Source organism: Geotrypetes seraphini, chromosome 6 (genome assembly GCF_902459505.1).
Source record: "Geotrypetes seraphini chromosome 6, aGeoSer1.1, whole genome shotgun sequence".
Lineage (NCBI taxonomy): Eukaryota > Metazoa > Chordata > Amphibia > Gymnophiona > Dermophiidae > Geotrypetes > Geotrypetes seraphini.
Window position 1 is genome coordinate 33,477,724 of NC_047089.1, and position 24,341 is coordinate 33,502,064.

The following is a 24,341-nucleotide window of genomic DNA, read 5'->3' on the forward strand; positions in this document are numbered from 1 at the left end:
GTGTTTTGGTGGGCCGAGCATGTCCTTGACCATGAGTCTGATGACTGGTCCTTGGTGGATCACGAGGTAGTGAAAATTGAGATGGCTGCCTCTTATCTCTCCGATGCCTTGTATGACTTGTTTTGAACGTCGGCCAAGTCCATGTCTCTTCGGGTGGCCACGCATTGTACCTTGTGGCTTTGTTCTTAGGCGGCTGATGCGGCATCTAAGACTAAATTACCCTTTCGGGGGTCTTTTTTGTTTGGAGAGGATTTGGACAAGTTGGTTCAGACCTTGATGGACTCTAAAGTGTCCCGCCTGCATGAAGACCATGCCCATCTGACTGCTTGGGGGCTTTTGTGTGAGTTCCGCAGATATCACCCTGGTCGAGGGGCTGCTTCCTGCCCTGCCTCAGGGTTATCCCGGGGTCATTACTTTCAGCACATGCAGTTCTTTCGGGGGGGCCCATTGGGGGGAACATGATTCCTCCACTGGCCCCTCTGCCACCCAGCCCGCCCAATGACTCCTTGCAGGTGCCTCCATTGGTTCCGGTGGGAGCTTGGCTGCAAGACTTTTACTAGGGGTGGGCTGAGATCACATCAGGTCAGTGGGTCCTGGAGGTGATTCGGGACAGTTACGCACTGGATTTTTCCTGCTCGTTGCCAGATTACTTTCTCGCTTCTTGTCAGGTGGCATGGAAGAAGCGAGCTTTTCGCCAGACGCTTCCCAGATTGCTAGATCTCAAAGCGGTAGTGCCCATGCCTCTGTCGGAATGGGGCACCGGCCGGTACTCCATTTACTTTGTGGTGCCCAAGAAAAGGGCCAACAGGGGGTCAACAGGACTCTGTGAGTTCTGTATTTTCACATGGAGACCCTTTGATTGGTCATTCTGGCGGTTCAGCTGGGGGAATTTCTGACCTCTCTTGATCTCACGGGCCTACTTGCATGTTCCAATTTGGACCTCCCATCAGCAGTTCCTGCGCTTTGCGATCTTGGGCCGTTTTGTGCACTTCCCTTTGGTCTAGCCACGGCTATTTGGACGTTCATCAAGGTGGTTTTGGTAGCGGTCTTGCGCAAGGAGGGCGTTCTGGTTTACCCCTATCTGGACAACTGGTTAATCTGAGCAAAGTCATTTCAGGAGAGTGCCTGGGTTACAGCTCGAGTTATGGAGTTCCTTTAGTTGCTGGGATGGGTTGTCAACCTGTCCAAGAGCTGGTTGGCTCCTTCTCAGTGCCTGGAGTACCTTGGGGTTCTTTTCGACACCAGCTTGGGGAAGGTCTTCCTGCTAGAGGCCCATGTAGTCAAACTGCAGTCGCAGATTCACCTTCTGATGGATTCCTGATGTCCTCGGGCTCAGGGTTTTCTCCAGGTTCTGGGGTCAATGGTGGCTTCCCTAGACATGATTCGGTGGGCTCGAGATCACATGTGCTCACTTCAGCATGCTCTGCTTTGGCAGTGGTTGCCCCAGGTGCATGATTTGGACTCTCCCGTTCCTCTTTGTGGGTTGGTTCGTCACAGTCTCCGTTGGTGGCTACAGTCTTCCAATCTGGTGCAGGGAGTGCATCTGGATCAGCCCCAGTGGACAGTTCTTATCACAGACGATAGTCTCCTCAGTTGGGGAGCTTAGTGTCTCGGTTGCTCGGCTCAGGGCAGTTGGTCTCTGGAGGAAGTGTCTTGGTCGATCAATGTTCTGCAGACCAGAGCCATCTGGCTGGTGTTGCAAGCGTTCCAGACCTTATTGACAGGCAAGTCTGTTCAGATTCTCTTAGACAATGCCACGGTGGTGGCTTATGCCAATCGTCAGGGGGGAACCAGGAGTTGTCAAGTGGTGCAGGAGGCGGCTCTGCTGATGGCATGGGCAGAGGCTCATCTTCTGGACATCTCAGCTTCCCACATAACAGGAGTGGAGAATGTCTGGGCGGACTTCCTCAGTCGGCACATGCTAGATCCCGGAGAGTGGTGTCTTGGTCCCACAGCCTTCGAGTTGATTGTGCGGACTTGGGGGTCAGCCATTCATGGACCTGATGGCCACAAGTGTCAACGCCAAAGTGCCTCGGTTCTTCAGTCGTCGCAGGGATGTTCAGGCCGAGGGGCTGAATGCTCTGGTATAGCCTTGGCCAGCGGCGGGCCTCCTGTACGTGTTTCCTCCGTGGCTGATGGTAGGCAGAATTCTTCTTTGCATTACTCAGCATCCTGACCGCATGATCTTGGTGGCCCTGGATTGGCCCCGGCGCCTGTGGTACGCGGATCTGGTTTATCATCTCATGGCAGATCCTCTTCCACTGCCCCTCTCGCCCAACCTTCTGACTCAGGGTCTTATTCCGATGTTCAATCCGAGTTCCTTTTGTCTTACGGCTTGGCTCTTGAGTGGGAACGCCTAGGTAAGAAAGGTTATTCAGATAAAGTGTTCTCAATGCTCTTGGGATCCCGGAGACTTTCTACTTCTAGGACTTATGTGCATGTGTGGCGTCTCTTTGAGGAGTGGTGTGCTGAGCATGGAGTGGTTTCGTTTAACCTCTTTGAATCACAACTTGGAGTTCTTGCAGGATGGCCTGGACAGGGGCCTTGGCTGTTTTTTTTTTTTCAGGTTCAACTTGCGGCTTTGTCCGCTTTTCACGGATTGCTGCAGGGTCGGTGCTTGACCTCTCTGTCGGACGTGGTTCGATTTTTGAGGGCAGCCAAATTGCTTCAGCCTCCGGTGCGACCTTCAGTTTCGTCTTGGGATCTCAATCTGGTCCTGTCCGTGTGCCCTCCTTTTGAGCCCTTAGGTTCCTGCTTCATGAAGAGCCTTACTCTTCGGTCTTTTTGGTGGCTATTACTTCTGTGAGACGCATTTCTGAGCTGCAGGCTTTCTCTTATAGGCCTCCCTTCCTGGAGTTTTCTAGGGAGTGTGTTGTGTTGCGGCCTGTACTTCTTTTCTGCCAAAGGTGGTTTCGCCTTTTTATGTCAATCAGTCCGTTGTCCTCCCAGTGTTGGGAAGTTGGGAGGGTTCTTTGGAGCAGAAGCAGTTGCGCAAGTTGAATGTCTTCGGGTCCTTCGCTCTTATGTTCAGCGAATCCAGGAGTTCCAGAAATCGAATCATCTCTTTGTCCTCTTAGTGGTCATCAGGGTATGGCACTTCCAAGGCTACCATTGTGTGCTGGATTAAGGAGACTATCACTTTTGCATATCTTCTTCAGAAGAAGTCTGCTCCGGAATTTCTTAAGGTTCATTCCACTCGGAGTCAGGCAGCTTCTTGGGCTGAGTCTTATCTTGTGCCTCCAGTGGATATCTGTAAAGCTGCGGTTTGGTCATCTCTGCATTCCTTTGTTCGCCATTACCATGTGGACGTTCAGGTGTGTCGGGATGCGGTGTTCGGTGAGCGTGCTATGATGTCCGCCCTTTGGAGGTCCCACCCATGATGGGTACTGCTTTGGTACATCCCATCAGTGAAGCCTGTACTGGTCTGGAGAGGTTGACAAAGAAAGAGAAATTAGGTTCTTACCTGCTAATTTTCTTTCTTTTAGACTCTCCAGACCGGTACAGGACCCCACCCTGTCTGTTGTCGTTTGTTCTTGCGGGCTTTTTGTGTGAAGATTTTGCTTTTTCTGCAGGTTCTAGTATTTTCTAGGGCCAGGGAGATCAAAGAATAGCAGCTGTGCCTCAGCTGGCTTAACTGGCAAGCTGTGGGTGCATTTTGCTGCAAGGGCCTGTTCTATACATTTTCCAACAGCATTCCTGTATATTAGTTGCTACTCCTGTTTGGAGTGTTATTGTTATGTTTAGTTTTTCTTAGTTCTGCTTGGCTATTTGGCAGACTGTTAGATAGAGGGAGGGACAGCTATTAAATACTATAACCAAAAGTTTAGTCTCAGTCTCTACCTGCTGGTCATGATGAGCTATTACCCATCAGTGAAGCCTGTACTGGTCTGGAGAGTCTAAAAGAAAGAAAATTAGCAGGTAAGAACCTAATTTCTCCTTATGCCACGTAGGTATTTGAATGTCTCTATCATATCTCCCCTCTCCTTCCTTTCCTCCAAAGTATATGTAGGAGTGGGCTATGGCCAGCTTCTTGCAGTCAGGTCAGTCGTTTGCCCGCCCCGCACTGGGGCTTATAAAAATTTAAAGAAAAATCCGCTCCACTTTGTACTCGGTCACTGTTAGTCACTTACAGTTCTCGCACAAGCTTGGGCATAGTCTTGGGCTGGAGGCTGGAGGAATGAAGAACAGGCAAGAACCAAGAGGTAATTGGAACGAATTGAACAGTTTATTAACTTGCTTGAAGATAGTAGGAATCAACTATTTACATATTCACAGGTGTCAGTCATTGGGTATAAATCACTCATAAGGTATTTCCTCTATCCCAACTCTCCAGCCAGAAGGGGTTCTTTTACTCAGATTTGGCAGGGGAAATAAGAATTAACCAAGTCAGAGAGTGCCTTAGTCTTTTTTCTATTTACTTTTACTTGTCTAATCCAGTATTATCTGTCCCTCTCCTAGGTATGACAGGAGTCTTCTTCAGTATATAGGACTTTGGCAGGTGTAAAAGGGATCACCAAAGACCAAGATTTCTCTCTGCACACTCCTTTTATATGACTCCCCCTCCCCTTGGGTATAGGGACCTCCTCCTCCTCCCCGAGGGCCAGATTCTCAAAACTTAAGGTTGCCTTTAATGTGGTTGCTAAACTTGTTCCAGACGGTTTAGCCTGCATGCATTTTAATGGCAGATTATCAAACAGGCTTATCGAGGTCTTTAGCGAGCTTTCCAGCAGTCTCCAACACTGCCATGCAAATGCGCTCTTGAATATTGAAATGAGCACTCCAGTGGATTCTTAAGCATCGCCAAGTAATTCTTCAAGAGCAGCGTTGGCTTTTGGCAACAAAAAACAGCGACTAGTCTGGGGGTGCCAGTACAGTGCCAGCACTGTTAAAAGTGCAACTTGTGGCATGTGTTTTGACTGTGGCTAATGAAAAAAAATAAAATTTACATGATTCTCATAAATTGTCGTTTTGTTTTGTTTTTTTAGTGGGAGTGGTGAAAGCACACTTCTTCAGTGTATGTATTATAGCCCCCATTGGCAGCGGGAGAGATGCCAATAGGAGGGGCCTTAACCTGGGCCAATCAGAGCTTCTCAGGATGCACTGGGGAGGAGAAGGCTCACCATATTGAAGAGGCGGGCCTGCTGGCTGGAGGGAGTAGGTATTCCTCCAGCCAGCCATCTAAGTAAGGTAAGGGGGAGAGGGTGGAGGTCATCAGAGGCATTAGGTGTGTATTGCTTGGTGGCATGAGAAAATGGGCATCTCTCCCGCTGCTGGGAGGAGGTTGTTATTTGTGGTGGAGGAGAGTGGGCATTTCTCCCGTTGCCAAGGGGATGTTGGGGGGTTGTTGCTTTGCGGTGGGAGAGAGTGGGCATATCTCCTGCTGCTGGAGGGATGTTTGTAGCAGGAGAGTATGGGCATTCTCCTGCTGGTGGTGGTAGGGGGGGATGCAGCGGGAGAGAGTGGGCATTTCTCCCACTTCCAGAGGGGTTGTTACTTAGTGGTGGGAGAGAGTGGGCATCTCTCCTGCTATCAGGTGGAGGGTTACTTGACTTCAGTGGCTCGATTTGTTGTTGGATGTTTTTGGGGTTTTTTTGCATTTATTCTGCGCATGTGCCCATTGCTATCACCAGTGATGGGCATATGTAAATTTAGTGAATCTTCACTACTCTCTGCCAACCTCTTTTGCATGAGCATTTTTTTGGAGAATGTTTCGCTTTTTTAAAATCACTGCTATATCGGCTGTGACAGCGGCCCGCTGGTTTTTAACGCAACTTTTTAAGAATCTGGGCCTCAGTCTGTGCTAGCTAGAGACTGAAACCTGCTTTGATAGCAGGGGTATTTTTCGGGAGGGCACACTCACCCCCCCCCCTCTAAAGGACCTTTGCCCTCTACCTATCCCCCACATCCTTCATAGGGGCCTAGGCAACCTTTATCTCTGGGTTCTCCCTTAACCCAACACAGTTTCATTAACATCACCATTTTCACATATCATTAATCGCATCAACATTTCCACATATTCTTCAATAACACCTCTTATTATTTCATCTTAATTGCCAGCCCTCTCCTGCCTATCTTATTCCTCTTTTAGATACAGTATATTGTTTGTTATGCCTAACTACTCATCTCCTAATGCATCATTACATTTCCTTGCTTCCAAAGAAATATAACATCTCTAATTTAGCACATCACTTTCATCATTTTTCTAACATACATTATACTTCTCCCTAAAACATATCTTCTTCGTTTCATTGTCAACTTACCCATGTTACATTTCTGAAATTTAACAGGACACACTTCTTTACTCTTACTTTAACTCCTTATCTAACACAGTTACAACAGTTCTTTCTTACCCTTGACTTCATTTTTCATGACATCCTTTACTCTCCCTTTACTTATTATGTTTTAAATTCTTTATTCATTTTTGCACATTACAACAAGTGTAGCAGATAAACTATGAACTTATAAATACACACTTGATTAATTCTCATATAACACTTTAAGTATAACATGTTGTATTTACAGTAAGTTATGGAAATATCAAGTGTATACTTAATGCAATTGTATGAATTTTTATGATACACTTATTTTTGGTTTTAAGTTTTTTATTGATTTTTTCACATATCAACAAGTGTTATAAATTTTCCATACATTTATCTAAACAATACACTTGATATCTCTATAATGTATTTTATATAAACCATATTTTATATTATTTTTCTTATGAATTTATATAACATATATATTGTAATGATTTTATCAATTATTATTTAATTATGAACCCTTTTCCCTCCCTTTATCACATTAATTTCTCATAAGACTATCATTCATTCATTATGATATATTTTTTATAATGTATAATAAAGAGAATAAATTCTTTACCCCTTCCCTCCCTCCCTTCTTTAATCATTATCTTATTATGGGAAAAAATTAAAATCAGTCATTGCAAAAATCTGTTAATGGTCCCCAAATCTTCTTGAACTTATCCATAAATCCTTTTTGTGTTGCAAATGTACGCTCCATCTTATATATATGGCAAACTGAGTTCCACCAAAAATTATAGTTCAATCTGTCATAATTTTTCCAATTATGTGTAATTTGCTGTACTGCTACTCCAGTCAATATAAATAAAAGTTTATTGTTATTTGATGAAATTTGACTTCGAGCTCTCATTGCAGTACCAAACAAAATCGTATCATATGTCAAGGCTATCGGATTTTCTAACATCCTATTAATTTGAGGCCAAATTGATTTCCAAAATATTAATATGAATGGACAATAGAATAAAAGATGATCTAATGTCCCTGCTTCAAGATGACAATGCCAGCATCTATTAGACTTAGAGCTATCTATTCTATGTAAACGTGTAGGGGTCCATAAAGCTCTATGTAAAATAAAAAACCAAGTTTGTCTCATAGAAGCTGACAATGTGCATTTTAACCTCCAAGACCAAAGTCGTGGCCATTGAGATGCATTAATCTGATGCTTAATCTCAATGCTCCAAATATCTCTAAGACCATTTTTTTTCTTTTTATGTACGAATCCAGATATTAATTTATACCACATTGCGGCCTGGTGACCCATGGAATCTATCTGAAAACATAAGAATTCCATACTATGATAGTTATTAAGATTTTTCCATTCAGGGAACCCTACCTGAATGGCCTGCTTCAATTGCATCCATCTGAAATATTGTGATTTATTCAAACCGAATTTATTTTGCAATTGTGAAAATTCAAGCAGTTTACCTTTATTTATTACATCTTCTAAAATCCGAATTCCAGCAATCATCCAATGTTTCCAGATAATTTTAAAATCGCCAACTTTGATCTTTGGATTGAGCCATATTGTTTGAGTCGTTGATTTAGTTATTGGAATAGGAGTTAGATTACTTATATATCTTATAGTTTTCCAAGTATCAACAAATATTTTGTGATCCTTATATAACCTTGGCATTTGAATACTGATAACATGACTCAGACGTAAAGGAAACATTAATCTCCATTCTAACCAGAACCAATCTGGTATATGCTCAATGGGCTCTGGGAGGATCCAATACATACCCTGGCGCATAATATAGGCTTGATGGTACCTATAAAAATTTGGAAAATTTACCCCTCCCTCCGCAATTGGTCTTTGTAAAGATACTAGAGCAATTCTGGGGGTTTTTCCAAGCCAAATAAATTTTGTTAACATCTTATCCAATTTTTTGTAAAATGACCCCTAAAAAAAATTGGTATCATACCCATTTGGTAACAAACTACTGGTAATATCATCATTTTTACAGTTTGTATTCTCCCCCACCAAGATATGCATAAAGGATTCCATTGTTCACACATTTCTGACACTTTTTGTAATAAATTTTTTTCATTAATTTTCATAGTCTCATCCACAGCCTTCGGGACAGTAAGGGAATTTTTCAAGTACCTTTCTTATTTCTAATCTTAATGTATATTTTCTGTAAACCGCTTAGAACCTAACGGATGTAGCGGTATATAAGAAATAAATTACATTACATTACATTGTAATCCAAATTCCTAAGTATTTTAATCCTTCTTCTTTCCAAATAAAAGAAAATGAGTCAAATAAACTTTTTGTACAATGTACATTGAGTGGAAGCACTTCTGATTTATTCCAGTTTATTTTATAACCTGAAAATTTTCCAAATTTTTCAATTAATTCAAGCAAATTTGGAATAGTTGTTTCCGGATTTCTCAAATAAAGTAAAATATCATCCGCATATGCTGATAACTTATATTCTCTATCTGAATGCGGAATACCCTGTATTTCCCTTACCTGTTCTATAGCTAATAATAAGGGTTCTAAAACGATATCAAAAAGCAAAGGAGATAGTGGGCATCCTTGTCTAACCCCCCTTTGTAGAATAAATCTTTCTGAAAAATTGTTATTGATATATAATCTAGCAGCAGGGGAGCTATACAATGCTTTTATTATTTGTATAAATCCGGATCCTATTCCAAACCATTCCATTGCCTGAAACATGAAGATCCATTCCACTCTATCAAAAGCTTTTTCAGCATCTAATGAAATAGAGAATGCTGGGTCATTAATGGATTTTGTCAAATATAACATGTGATGTGCCAGTCTAGTATTATGAGATGAGTGTCTTTGAGCAACGAAACCTGTCTGATGCATATCTATAATGAAAGGGAGAGCTTTAGCCAATCTTAATGCTAATGCCTTAGTTAAAATTTTTCCATCCACATTTATTAAATAAATTGGTCTATAATTTGAAACCAAAGTGGGATCTTTATTTGGCTTAGGTAAAACTATAGTTATTGATTCAGCCATAGTACCTGTAATACAACCTTTATTTAGTTGTGTCTGATATAGTTTTAATAAATAGGGCATTATAATGTTTTGAAATGATTTATAAAACTCCACTGTATAACCATCTCCACCTGGAGCGGATCCAACCCTAAGGGATTTCAAAGCTGTATCTAATTCTTTTAAGGATATTGGTTCTTCTAAACTTCGTTTTATATGTTCAGGAATTTTTGGTCCTTTTATTAACTTTAAAAAATCTAAACCATCTTTTTCCTTTTTCGAATAAGGCTCAGAAGAATACAAATCTTTATAATATTTTAAAAATTATTTTATAATGGGATCAATTTGAGATAAAATTTCACCATTCTCATTTTGAATAGCAATTATTTTTGTTTTTCTTTTTTTCGCTTTAAGATAATTTGCTAGCATTCTTCCTGCCTTATTCGAATTTCCATAATACAAAGCTTGTTGTACAAATAAATCTTTTCTAATAATTTTTGAAGAAATTTCATTATATTTACCTTTAGTTTTTAAAAGTTTTTGTTGTGTCAAATAATCCCATTTTTCAATTAATTTTGATTCTAGAGACTTCACCACTTTTTCCAATTCTGTAAATTGTTTTTTTTCTTTTTTTATTTGCAATGCTGAATAAGAAATAATTTGTCCTCTAATATATGCTTTAAAAGCATCCCACAAAGTCTCTATTGAAATTTCTTCTGTATCATTAATTTGAAAATAATCTTTTATTTTTTCTAAAAGATTTTCACAAAAATCAGTATCTGTGAGCAATGTATTATTTAATCTCCATATAGGTCTATTTCCATTCTGATCTATTATTTTAATTTCAATCCACACTCCGGCATGATCAGATAGTATAATTGGATCAATGACAGCCTGTGTGACTTGATGTACTAATTGATTAGAAACAAAAATGTAATCTATTCTAGAAAAAGAATTATGAACCTGTGAGCAAAACGAAAATTCCCGACCATCAAAATGAAGAATACGCCAAATATCTTTTAAATCACAAGATTGTACCAAATTATCAAGGCCTAGTGATTTTATAAATCTTCTCGGACTTTTATCCATCAGTGGATCCATAACAGCATTGAAATCCCCTGCTACTTCTATATTTGAAGTAGCAAGTGGAAGAATTAATTGTTGCAGAGTTTTAAAAAATTCATTCTGGTTCGAATTAGGGGCATATATATTGAAGAGCGTCATGGTGGTATTTCCCATGTCCATTTCCACATATATCCATCTTCCAAGAGGATCAGCTGCCTTAAATTTAAATGAAGCAGAACATTTTTTATTTATTAATATAGCAACACCAGCTTTTTTTCCTATTGCTGAAGAAAAGTAACATTGTTTGACCCAATCACCTTTTAGCTTTATAGATTCGTTATTTGAAAGATGGGTCTCTTGTATGCAGCATATATCAGCGTTCTGTCTTTTTAAAAATAATAATGCTTTTTTTCTTTTAATCGGGTGATTGAGACCATTAACGTTTAAAGATATTATCTTAAGACCCATTATGCATTAATATAATTTGTAATGTAACATCCCAATCTTCAATATTTTTTTTAATCTTTTTTTTCCCACATATAAGATAAAATAAAGAATTACCTATTGTACACAGACCCTTGAAATTTAATACCCCCCTATTTCCTCCCTCCCCACCCCATACATATACGAATACACTTGTTGTTATATGAAAAATGAATAAAAATGTTAAAACAAAAAAAAAAGTATAACATTTCATTACAAATTAATATTCCATAATATTTTGAATATTATGTAAGTAATAAACCTAATATTTAAACTATTCTTATTAAATAGGATGTATTAAGGGATGTAACCTGTTTATCACATAATTTTTCCTCTCCTAAACTACAGTAGAATTTACTTTTGAAATTCTTTCATCAATGTGATAATGAAGCTCTGGTTTCCTCATTAGTAGCACATTGATTTTTAACATGTTCTTGTATTTCTTTCCAATGTGACAACAGTGGAATTTCTCTCTGCTGGCAGCATATTGGTTTTTCACTTTTTTTCCTCTTTATACATCAACCAGCTAGCAGTATTCACTCCAACCTAACTTTAGATTGTCAGGTAGTTATAGGGGAATGCCTAGGTTATATAAAGAAAACAGAATATTTATGGATACATGGAAAACTCTCAGGTATGTTAATAATTTAATGCCTATTCCGATCTATAAATCAACTAATCAAACAATATGGTTAAACTCCAAGATTCAAATTGGCGGATTTAAGGTCATCTGGAAACATTGGATGATTGCAGGTATACAAATTTTGGGAGATGTTATTTCAAATGGTAAACTGCTTGACTTTTCACAGTTGCAACATAAATATGGTCTTAATAAATCACAAAGCTTTAGATGGTTGCAACTGAAGCAGGCTATTCAGAAGGGGTTCTCTGAATGGAAAATCTCAATAATCAGTATAGTCTGGAGTTCTTATGCTTTCAGGTGGACTTCTTGGGTCACCAGGCCGCACAGTGGTATAAACTGATAAATGGATTTATAAATAAAAAAACTAAAATCGGACTTAGGGACATCTGGAGCATTGAGATTAAGCATCAAATTATGGCTTCTCAATGGCCACGAATTTGGAGAATGAGATCTACAGTGTCTGCATCTATGAGACAAACTTGTTTTTTTTTTCTTTTGCACAGATCATTTTGGACCCCAGTTAGATTACAAAAGTTGGATCGTTCTAAGTCTAATAGGTGCTGGCATTGTAATCTGGAAGCAGGGACTTTAGATCATTTAATATTCTATTGTCCCTGTATCATGGCATTTTGGAAATCAATCTGGTCTCAAATTAATTGTTTATTAGAAAACCATGTAGCATTATCATATGATACAATAATGTTCGGGATGTCAATGAGAACAAAAAGTTAAATTTCATCAAGTAATAATAAACTTTTATTGATCATGACAGGAATCGCCGTGCAACATATTACCAGTAATTGGAAAAATTACAGTAGACTAAATTATACCTTCTGGTGGAATTCGTTATGCCACATTTACAAAATGGAAAGAGTAATTGCCATACAAAAAGGGAGTTATAATAATTTTAAAAAGATTTGGGGGCCATTGACAAGTTATTGCAATGATTAGACACCATTATTCATTGAAGGTACACTTGCACATAGGGGGGAGGGGAGAAGGTATAAAGTTATATTAAGGTTTGATCAATTGATAATATTTATATGAATTTTTTTTTTAACATTCTTTATTCATTTTCAAATTAAACAAGTGCACAAAAGAATATTCTATACAAGTTATTTCACAATAGCACATTAATCTCTACCACATAATATTCTAGTGATATAATAACCCCCAACCATCCACCCTTTATCACCTTTTCAGTAAGAATAAATAAATTTTTGATTAAAATGTTTGTGGGAGGGGGGAGGGGAGGGTATAAATGTGTTTTTAAGAAGATGTTAAAATAAATACAAGAGATGTTTATAGGGTTTAAATGATGTAATATTGTGTTCTTGATGTTAGATGGAAAAATGAATAAAGAATTTGAAAAAAAAAAAATTGAAAATTTCAGGATATTTGGGAGCCATTAACAAAATATTGTAATGATTGAATATTATTTTTCCCCTTAAATATACATGTCCAAGGTGGGGGAAGGATATTTTGGGCTGATTATTAAAATAAGGTGTATGGGAATGGGGATTATTATATGTTTTCTTGAATTTAAAGACTGTTATTGAATAGGGGGAGGGGGATAAATTCTGATATGGATTTTAACAGAATATTAAGTGTTGTATCTGAGTTTAAAATGTTATATATGCTGTTACACTTATTGTAAGTTTTTAAAAATGAATAAAGAATTTTAAAAAAGGGGGGATAAATTCTCAGGTAGTCCAATGGTACACACCACTTTTAACAGATCCTTCGCTAGAACGATAAGAGGATAAGAGCACTAGAGGACTTTTCCATAGTTATTTCTGTGATGCTGCTACTTTTTTAGATGTATTCAAAGGACCCCTGAAGAAGGCAAATACTGCCAAAACACGGCCTGTGTAGGGTCTGATCATCAGATTGCAGCAAGTGACTTTATTTCCCTGAAAGGTGTTTGGCTTTTACTACACTGTGATATTTGAATTTGAAATAGACATTAATAAACTATACCATTTAAACTCTTGGAAGCCCAGGATCTGGTTCCACATTGTTTGTTTTTGGCTATTAGAGGTCACTACACATGTTCACTTTCCTCAGAATTACCAGTGTACATTTATTAGTGTATTACATTATTCAACATTTCTAGTATAAATCATCCCAGTTTGCCATACCATCGTGGGTCAGGCTTTTTCACCACCATCCCACCTGGAAGGGTGTAGTTCACATTGTAGAATTTCTTGTGGTGTTGTCAGCTAGATTTTTTTGCATAAAATGTCTTTTTATCAATGTATCATAAAAAAGTTATAGCTATAATACCAAGACATTTGCTCTATTAAGCAAATATAATAACAGATTTAAGAAAAACAGAGCTTTATATAATCAGTGGCTTTGAGAGACCTCAGGATTGCTTTAAAATGTTTTTAAAATTATTTTCTGATCAAGCACAATCAAATTTGCACAGTTTAGATTTTTGGGGACAACCCTAGTGCTTGGGTTTCTTTTTACAGGTTGGGCTACTTGGTTTTTCTTCTCATAAATTTGACTCTTATGAAAGCAGTGATTAGGATCAATGCGCGTGACTTTTCATCACTCATTAACCCCTGCGCTGGCCAAAAACTACCGCCTGCTCAAAAGGAGGCAGTAGCAGCTAGCATGTCCTGCAGTTTAGCGCACACTATTACGCGCGTTAAAACTCTAGCGCGGCTTGATAAAAGGAGCCCTGAGATTGAGAAAGACTTCAAATGACATACTCCTAAAAAGCGAGACTTGATAGTCCTCCACCATGGAAACAGTTGCTATGCCAACTGCATATCATGGAATGAGGCCAGAAGTGGGCAGGCAATAGTCATGGACTGAAACTTGGAGATTGTTTATGGTGTCTTACCACATGCTTTCTCCAATACAGATATACATAGCATGGGAGCACTTAACACCCTCAAAATAGGAGGTGGTAGTTGCATCCATGATGTTGTATTGTATATATCTATTTTTCTTAATTGATTTACATCACTAATAAATAAACTTGTTATTAAATAGTGCCTTAATTTCTGTATCGTGCTCACTACACCTCCACCCAGGTAATATTGAAAAACTTAGAGCATGAATTGGAATGAGGGGGAACCATCATCGCATAATTATGTTCCCACCTAACACAGGTTAAGCAAGGTTAAGCAATGTCCTGTATATGCTACTGACAAGTAAAAGGGGAAGTCACTTAATCCTCCATAGCCCCAGGTACGTTAGATAGATTGTGAGCCCACCAGGACAGATAGGGAAAATGCTTGAGTACCTGATTGTAAAACCGCTTAGATAACCTTGATAGGCGGTATATAAAAAAAACAAACCTAATAATAATAATAATAACCTAATAATTTTACTGTGTGGTACAAGTTTTTCATCTGCGGTAACTGCAGTGGGCAAATGCTGAGAATACCCTAAGCAGTTACCAAACGCTCAGCTCCATTTATCAAGCTGTGCTAGAGATTTTTAGTACGGGCCGGCACGGTAAATGCTTTGACACTCATAGAATTCCTATGAGTACTGGAGCACTTACCTCGCTGGCCCATGCTAAAAACCTCTAACGCAGCTTGATGAAAGAGGGTGTATGTAGTTATTGCATGGTAATTTGGGCACTTATAGCATTTAAGTGCAAATTTTTACTGCTGTTTAGTAAAAAGAGACAAAATTTGCATGTATTAATTCATTTTTAAAAAGGAGTCATAGATGATGTTCATATTGTGAAAATTGTATGACTCATAATCAAATATACAACTGCAGTATCTTTTTTCATTGAGACTTTCTCATATATTAATCTTATTTCATTGTTTATTTCCCCTGTGTTTCAAAAGTTGCTCCTTCTAGAAGAGTACAATAAATTTTACATATTCAGCCAAGCTGATAGAAAAGAGTTTCTCTTCTGTCTTTTTAAACACCTTTGTTTGGGAGGAGCTCTGTGTCAATTTGAAGATATGATTGGTCCATACCTGAAAACTACAAGATCCCTTTATAAGGAGCTGGTAAGGTAAAGTTGTTCCATTTAATCTTATCAAAACATATTTTCTATTCATTACTATATTAATTTACTAAGGATGTCTTTTACTACTGATTAGCTTGTGTTATCTGCCCCATGGTCCATTTTATTCTTATGGGCCCTATTGTAGATATGTGTTAATCACTAGCAAAAGATTCGCTAAAGTTGCAGTCCATCTATTTAGTATGAACTGCTCCAGACTTCCCTCAGTAATTAGGTCTTCTGTTGTAAGAAGCAATTGTATAACTGGGCACATGCAGTTATGTGCATGTAAATACACCAGCTAGCGCATCTTAAGCACCAAAATGCACTGTGCTCTACTCTATAAGGTAGCATGTAAGTGCTATGGCACATAAGTGTAAGGCGCATACATTTGGGTGGAGCTTGGGCAGGCCATGAACATGGCACCAACTGATGTGGTTAACCATAAGTTGTGCTGTATGGTGCACTTCGGCATACCAAATTAGGCCAACCATAAATCTGCTGTAAGTGATTGTGCCTAAATGTAGACCTGTTGATATCAATTTGCACTAGAATTCTGCAATAAAAATATTGGCATTATAGAATTAGCACTCAGCATCCATAGAGGAGGCCCTTTTACTATGTTGCACTAAAGTGGTCTGTGCTATTAGTGCATGGGTTTCTTGTGCACCGAGGCCACTTTTAGTGCAACTGTAAAATGCCACATTTTCTGAATTAATGGCTGTGCACTATTTTACAAATTAGCATGTGGCCATTACACCACCTATTTACTAGGCAGTAAGGGCTCCCAGGCTAATCACACACACAAATCGATTAGCTTGAGGCAATGTAGCTGTGCTAATTGATTAGTGCAAGGCACGCCTACTCTCTGTCCTCAAATGTGCCTGCTTGCTAAAAAACAAAATCTGTTTTTTAGTGTGTGGGAAATGTGCACCGATTCCAAAACTACCATGGAATGCCTGAGCATGTCCTACAGAAGTGCCTTTTATTTATTTATAATTCTTAATTCAGTTTTAACTCTTGCAACAAGTGTACAAAATGCAATCAAATAATTCGTACAAATCACTTGACATTCTAACAATGCATATAAAAAAAGACCCCTCCCCCACCCATCCCATTCAATCACATAACATACCTCCCCATCCCCACATTAAATATAGTCCTAAGTAATAAAAAGGTGTCCAAATCTTTTTGAAACTATTATAATTTCCTTGCTGTATAGCAAACACTCTCTCCATTTTATAAATATGACAAACTGAATTCCACCAAAAGGTATAATTAAGTTTAGTATAGTCCTTCCAATTTCCAGTTATATGTTGAATGGCAACCCCCATCAGTATTAACAAAAGTTTATTGTTATTTGCTGAAATTTGACTTTTGAATCTCATAGACATTCCAAATAAAATAGTATCATAGGGGCAACATGATTTTCTAACATTGAATTAATTTGGGACCAAATTAACTTCCAAAAGGCATTGACAAAGGGACAGAAAAAAAAGTAAATGATCTAGAGTCCCAGCATCTAAATTACAATGCCAGCATCTATTAGACCTAGAGCTATCCAACTTTTGGAAACGAACTGGGGTCCAAAAAGCTCTATGTAACAAAAAGAACCAAGTTTAAATCTGTGGTAAGAACATGTTAGTGCCTATTGCAGCTTAGTTAAAGGACCCCTTACTGTTTTAACTGATAAACATTGATAAAACACTTGGTGCAAACAAATAAAAAAATTGTTGTTGTTTTTTTTATAAACACCAGAAACATCCCACTTTTAGGTCAGTCAATGCCTGCATTGGATTCTCCATTCTGTTTTTAGCCCCTTTCTGTGTTGTCGATTCCTTAGCTGCATAAATATATATACGTATCTGATTCCATCAGAAAAGATACCCTGCAATTGTATTTGTGTTTTCATACTGCACTTATATGTTGTACACTCATAGAACCTCTATTTAACTGGAAAAGAAACACATAGAATTGAAAGCCTTACCTATAATGTGTCAAAATAAAGGTCAAGGGTTCTAAGGATACTCTAACAAAATATAAAACACAAAACAATAATTAATGATCTCATTATTAACACCCTTAGACTGTGTTCTAACTTCTATTTAAAACATATTCAATACATACAAACTCCTCATAATTAATATCTACCTTGATATCCAATCAATAAAAAATCCTAATACTTAATCTATACTATTTAGGAAGGGTTAATTCATAACAATTTTTAGACAAACAAATTCATAAACATATAAATAATTGATTCCATTGAACACTGTATTAAGTTCATATCTAAATGAGTACCAGTATATACAACTATTCTATGACCGCCAATCAGCGCATAAGGCATTGCTGCATGTAAATTGATTAGGATAGAGGTAGTATGGGGGCCCTTATCACCTGCAAAATAGGTAGTAGGAACTCACGCTAATTTTTTCAATGGCCGTGTACTAATGGCAAAATTAGCACATGACTATTAATTTGGAAAATGGGAAGATCAGCATAAGGGGCAAACTAAGACCACTTTTTGCTGCAGAGGTGAAGAACAAGAATGTGCTAGGGGATGTGAGCAGGAGAAGTGAATATATAGGTAGGATAATGGGAAATATAAGGAAAAGGTGAAAAGAGAAGAAATGGAACCTATAACATAACCTCAAGAAAGATGACAAGAGCTATGACCATTTTCCTAAACAGAGAATAATTCATGCCATTTGATAGCCTTTGACATAAAAATTTACCTTTAAAGTCACTTTGAGTATATCAACCACTTATACCTTTTTTTTATAATCCTATGCACAGCTGATCTCGCCTGGATGACAGTTTTTAATATAGACCTAGAATTCATTTTTGGTGATTAGCCTGTTCATTATTAGGAAATCTGGCAGTAAAGCATATCTCATTAATTTCAATAAGTGCACATCAGTTTTCACATATTGTAACTTAATGGGGGGGTTTCAACATGTTTTGTACTATATGAAAAATGGAAAATTTGAATTTCAGTGTTCAAAAGGATTCTGAAACACAGATTATACGAACGATTTCCACTGTTTTCAAGGTTTCAGCTTATGTAAGTATTTAAGCTTGTCTTAATTTTCAAAGCATAACTTTAAAGTATAAAAACAGAGTTGCATAATTTCCATCAAACTGTACATGCTAAAGTAGAGCAAATGCTTTCTTGTTTAGGGTAGGTAGCACTGTTCAAGGTTAACAGACAAGTCAATATGAAGAAGCAAATGATCAACACAAATTTTACAAGTATTTTGGTAGCAGAGTTCTGAGTTTGGAAGAAGGAAGAAAGGACACCCTACATCAGTGGTCTTCATTAATTTTTAAGCTGGGGCCACTTTGGATTCTAATGAGCTGAAGGAAAGCCTCCATATACAGTCGTGTGGAAAAATTAGGACACCCCATGAAATAGTCAGTTCTTTCTTAAGAAATGTTCACATATCGATATCAAATCTTTTTTTTTAAATTTATCTCTGGAAAAGAAAGTGATGCAATTGCAGGTAAACAACAAAAGTTTTCCTTGATTTACTCATGAAACAAAAGATATCCATAAAAATGTGTTTTCTGAGGAATAAATTAGGACACCCCACATATCATCCCACTTAAAGTGGCTCAAATCACACACAGGTGTATCACATCAGGTGCACATGATTAGAACATTGTTACTCAGCATTTTGAAGGATGTTTGTCCTACCTCAGACATTTAGTTTGGTGTGCTCATGACTGCTGCTGAGGCCTTCTGAAAGAAGGTTGTAGCAGCTTATAAGTCTGGTAAGGGATTTAAAAAGATCTTGAAAGAATTTGATATTAGCCATTCCACAGTCCAGAAATTAGAGTACAAGTGGAGAACTTTCCAAACAACTGCCAACATGTCCAGGTCTGGCTGTCCAAGCAAGTTGAGCCCCAGAGCAGACCGTAAGATGCTAAAAAAAAGTCTCCAAAACCCTAAAATGTCTTCAAAGGACCTACAGCAGGCTCTTGCTACTGTTGATGTAAAAGTGCATGCCTCTACAATCAGAAAGAGACTGCACAAATTTAACTTGCATGGGAGGTGTGCAAAGGAGGAAATCGTTGATCTCTAAGAGAAACATTAAGGCCAGACTGAAGTTTGCCAGAGAGAACATAGACAAACACCAGGATTTCTGCAATAGTGTTCTAAGGACAGATAAGTTTAAAATTGAATTATTTGGACACCAGAAAAGAGGACATGTTTGGTGTACACCAAATGCAGCATTCCAGGAAAAGAACCTCATACCAACTATGAAGCATGGAGGTGAAGGTGTCATGGTTTGGGGATGCTTTGCTGCAGCAGACCTGGCCAGATCACCAGAGGGTGCTTGAGGAACATGGGAAACCATCTGTAAGAAAAATTAAAGCTGAAGCGGAACTGGACCCTGCAACACGACAATGACCCAAAACATACCAGTAAATCTACCAAGGTCTGGCTGAAAATTAAGAAATGGAAAGTCCTGGAGTGGCCGAGTCATAGCCCTGATTTTAATCCCATTGAGATTTTGTGGGGTGATTTGAAATGGGCTGTACATGCAAGAAATCCCTCAAATATCTCAGAGCTGAAAGAATTCTGCATTGAGGAATGGGCCAAACTTTCTTTAGACTGATGTCAGAGACTGTAGATGGCTACAAGAAGCGTCTCACTGCAGTTATTTCAGCCAAAGGGGATAACATTAGTTATTAGGGTGTCCTAATTTTTGTGGATATCTTTTGTTTCATGAATAAATCAAGGAAAACTTTTGTTGTTTACCTGCAATTACATCACTTTCTTTTCCAGAGATTAAAAAAAAAAAAAGATTTGACATCGATATGTGAATATTTCTTAAGAAAGAACTGAATATTTCATGGGGTGTCCTAATTTTTTCATGTGGAGTATAAGACATACACTGTTCAGATGTAATCTCCAGAGTTCACCTTTCAGTAGTTTGGACAAGATGTTTTTTCCCCGTAGTGTGATGCCTGCATGAGATTGTAGCACTTGAATTTAATGAGACTCATGATGATGGAAGTAGATGAGGCAGATGGGACTTTAACATCCTAAAATGCTAAATCTTCTGCAGGAATTAAATATAAATTTGAAAGAACAATTTGAGATTTACATTAATTTGTTTGAACAGTTAATTTCACTGCCGACAATGTACACTGCCGACAATGTATGTCGGTAATAATCATCCCCACCAGCCCACATTCAAACTTTATTGGGAGGTATCCTCAAGGTTGTGAGCATTTCCAAATGCATTCTGTTTTGTCCTTCAAGCTTGTAGCCCTTTCCTTATTTACTTTCCCCTTTCTGTCCTGAGCCTTGGTAGAGAGGCAGAGTAACAGAAAAAAAACTCAGGAAGACAATGGGGGTCACCCAAGAGGTCTCTGGGTGCTACTATTGGCCCCCGGGCCTTGCACTGAAGAAGCCTATAACTGATAATTAGTTATCTATCTACTTCAACAATTTTAACTGTTTCTCATTCCCATTCCACCAATTCTTAATTATTCTTTTTTTCCCCCCATTTCCTATTGTAATTTCCTTTTATGTATTCTTTCTATAAAAAATTGTATTTCTGCCCCCTTCTCCTATTGTTTTTATGGCCTGAGTTTGTTTGTTTAGTCCATGTTTGTCCAATAATTTAGTACATGTATGTCTACAATGCTGACATGTTTGTCTTCCTGTATTTAAAAAAATACTTTATACAATGCTTTGTACTGCTGGATAAGCGTTTAATCAAATATTTTGAATAAACAATAAACAATATGAAGGGAAGAGTTCTCATTAGCCTGCTGTATACAGCCATGTTGAGTACCGTACTTTGTTGTCTGATCCCTCATGAATATTTGTAGTGAAGTTGAAGTTCCTTGTCTTTCTTGGTGATATCAGTAAACTTTTTAAGGACATTTAGAAGGGCATAATTTAAAAAAATCCATCTAAGTTCCCCTTTGGCCTAGGCCCTAAATGCTGAAAGTAGAAGCAGGGAAAATGCCCATTCTCAAAAAAAATGTCCGTATCGGATCGGGGAGGTGAGGGTTCGTGTCTCGGCAGGAGAGAGTGGCTATCTCGCCTGCTGTGATGGCGATCCCCCACCCCTCTGAACCATGGCACTTCGGGGGGAGGATTGCGGCAGGGAAGATGAAGCATCTCTCCGACCGCGATCGTTGCGGTGGGGGGTGGTCAGGTTGCCAGGGCCGCTGAGCTGCTTTTACTGAGCTGAGCTTATTGATGACATGATCAGTGATGCAGCAGAGGGAATGCTGCTCTAGAGGGAGGTATGTAGGGCTCGCGATTGGTGGGATTCAGATGGTCGGCAGACCGGATATGGCCCGCGGGCCGTAGTTTGCCCATGTCAGTTGTAGAGTCATAAGATGCTGCCACCACTGACAGGGGATGGGATACCAATTTCAGTTTTTGAACAGAGCCTAGAGCCTGCTCTGGTTACCTCTTTTTGAAAACTGATTCAATAATGATACTGTTTAAACACAAAGTATTCCTTTTTTTACAGGATGAAAATGGTATATGTTATCCTTCAACACAAAATCATGAACAAACATTTGCATATTTGATTGTGGACCCACTGAAACGTCATGTTCATGTTTTGTATCACTCTTTTGGTCATGGACTATTTTGTGAGTGATCATTTAAAGATATTACTGTCATCATGTTCTGTGTTTCTGGTTCTATAGACATTAACATTTTACTAAACTGTTTAGTATAATCCTGTTGCTGTGCTTTTTAGGGTGATTTCTTGAGAAACAAATTTTAGTTTTTGTGTATTTTGTTGGAAATGATCCATGTAATTCTTACTTTATGTAAATATTGAAATGGCCTACAAAAATCAAAAGTTCTATTCACTTAAGTTTCTGAGCAGATGTCAATTTTATCAAATCATTGAACAGCTTGTAATAAATATAATTAATGTCTTGAGTTTATGGGCATAGGTTGATTACTTAAATTGGCAGAGCTTTAGAGGGCTCAAAAATTAATTTTGTATTAGTTATTGCAGGTAGGAATGTGCAAGATTCCTGGCTGCTGTCACACAAATTTATATTTACTGCAGGAATTAATCATGTAATATACTGAGGTTAGTGACTCCTACAGTAAATATCATTGCAGTAGAATTCACTGTTTACTGCAATTTAATGGTTAATGTTTAATTTTATTTAAATTCTACTTGATTCCAAAGCAAGATTAAGAACATAAGAATTGTTGCTGCTGGGTCAGACCAGTGGTCCATCGTGTCCAGCAGTCCGCTCATGCGGCGGCCCTTAGGTCAAAGACCAGTGCCCTAACTGAGACTAGCCTTACCTGCGTACGTTCTGGTGGTGATGGGACAATCGTGCTTCAGCGCTGACAATTCAGCGCAAGACACAAGCGCGCCGCGGGAACCCCCCACTTTACTGCATACTGTTTGCACTTCCATTGGGGGGGGTGTGGGGTGTGCATCGCCCCACATTATGGAGTAAACGGAACTTTTTCTAAAAAATCAGAAAAAGTTCCGTTTTCTCTGTAATGGAGGGTTCCAACCCCCCAACAGCAGCGTGAACACTATGCAGTAAAGTGTGGGGGGGAGGGGTTCCACACTCACACACTGCTTCGGAGATCTTTAAAACTAAGTTTTCCCACGGCATACTGGTGTCTTGCGCTGAATTGTCTGCTCTCCATTGTCAGCATGCTGGTGTTTTGCGCATGACTGACTATGAACCCATTCTGGTTCAGCAGGAACTTTATCTTGAATCTCTGGAGGGTGTTTTCCCCTATAATGGCCTCCGGAAGAGTGTTCCAGTTTCCACCACTCTCTGGGTGAAGAAGAACTTCCTTACGTTTGAACAGAATCTATCCCCTTTTAGCTTTAGAGAGTGCCCTCTCGCTCTCTTTACCTTGGAGAGGGTGAACAACCTGTCTCTATCTACTAAGTCTATTCCCTTCATTATTTTAAATGTTTCTTTCAATCATGTCCCGTCTCAGTCTCCTCTTATCAAGGGAGAAGAGGCCCAATTTCTCTAATCTCTCACTGTACGGCAACTCCTCCAGCCCCTTAACCATTTTAGTCGCTCTTCTCTGGACCCTTTTGAGTAGTATCATGTCCTTCTTCATGTACGGTGACCAGTGCTGGATGCAGTATTCCAGGTGGGGGCATACCATGGCCCGGTACAGTGGCATGATAACCACACATAAACCAATACAATACAATACCACAAAATAGCAGGCTTCCAAGATCTCCAAGAGCCTATGTGACAGAAATTTAAAATACAGACGTCAAAACCTTCATTAATCTCATAGTCTCTAGTTTTAATTTGATACTATACCATACTCATGCATTCTGAGCAGTTTAAATAATTTTAAATATAGTGCAAATGTTAGGAAAAAAGCTACAATAATTATAAAATAGAGAGAAGAGGGGAGGGGCATTGTTTCGCAGACTTGGCCTACAACACCTGCACAACCAGGTTGCAGTGATACCTCAAAAGGCTAAGCAAACTCTGACCCAAAAGCATCTTTGAAAAAGGTGGTTTTCAACCCAGTTTTGACATTTTCAAGGACACGTTCCACACAAAGATGGAAAGGCAATGAACTGCAAAGTATAAGGCCATTTGTGTTAAAAATTCTTCTCCAAATATTGTCGTAACAGGTTTGTAAAAAAGAAGAGACAGTTAATAGATTAAGATTGGCTGAATGAAAATTCATAGATATCAGATAAGGAGTTCACAAATGGGAAAGATAAAGGGGACGACTGAAGTGGAGTACTTTGAAGGTCAAAGTAATTGAGTGAGAGACCAATGCTCTTTGCAGAGAAAAGACATATTATGGTCAAATTTATGTGAGCGTGTTAAACATACAGCTGAATTTTGGACAAGGTGAATGTCCTGTGTTCTGGTACAGGC

The 24,341-nt window shown here is 38.6% G+C and overlaps 1 protein-coding gene across 3 annotated transcripts in view; it reads left to right on the forward strand.

Moving 5' to 3' along the window:
• Nucleotides 1–22,385, forward strand: part of CFAP300 (cilia and flagella associated protein 300) — a 36,607-nt gene extending 14,222 nt beyond the window's left edge. For all 3 annotated transcript variants that reach the window (XM_033947485.1, XM_033947486.1, XM_033947488.1), the window contains exons 5-7: nucleotides 15,295–15,467; nucleotides 18,456–18,522; nucleotides 21,962–22,385. In XM_033947485.1, coding sequence (XP_033803376.1) covers nucleotides 15,295–15,467; nucleotides 18,456–18,522; nucleotides 21,962–22,093 — 372 coding nt within the window. In that variant the 3' untranslated portion in view covers nucleotides 22,094–22,385. The remainder of the gene's footprint in view (nucleotides 1–15,294; nucleotides 15,468–18,455; nucleotides 18,523–21,961) is intronic.
• The last annotated feature ends 1,956 nt before the right edge of the window (nucleotides 22,386–24,341 follow it).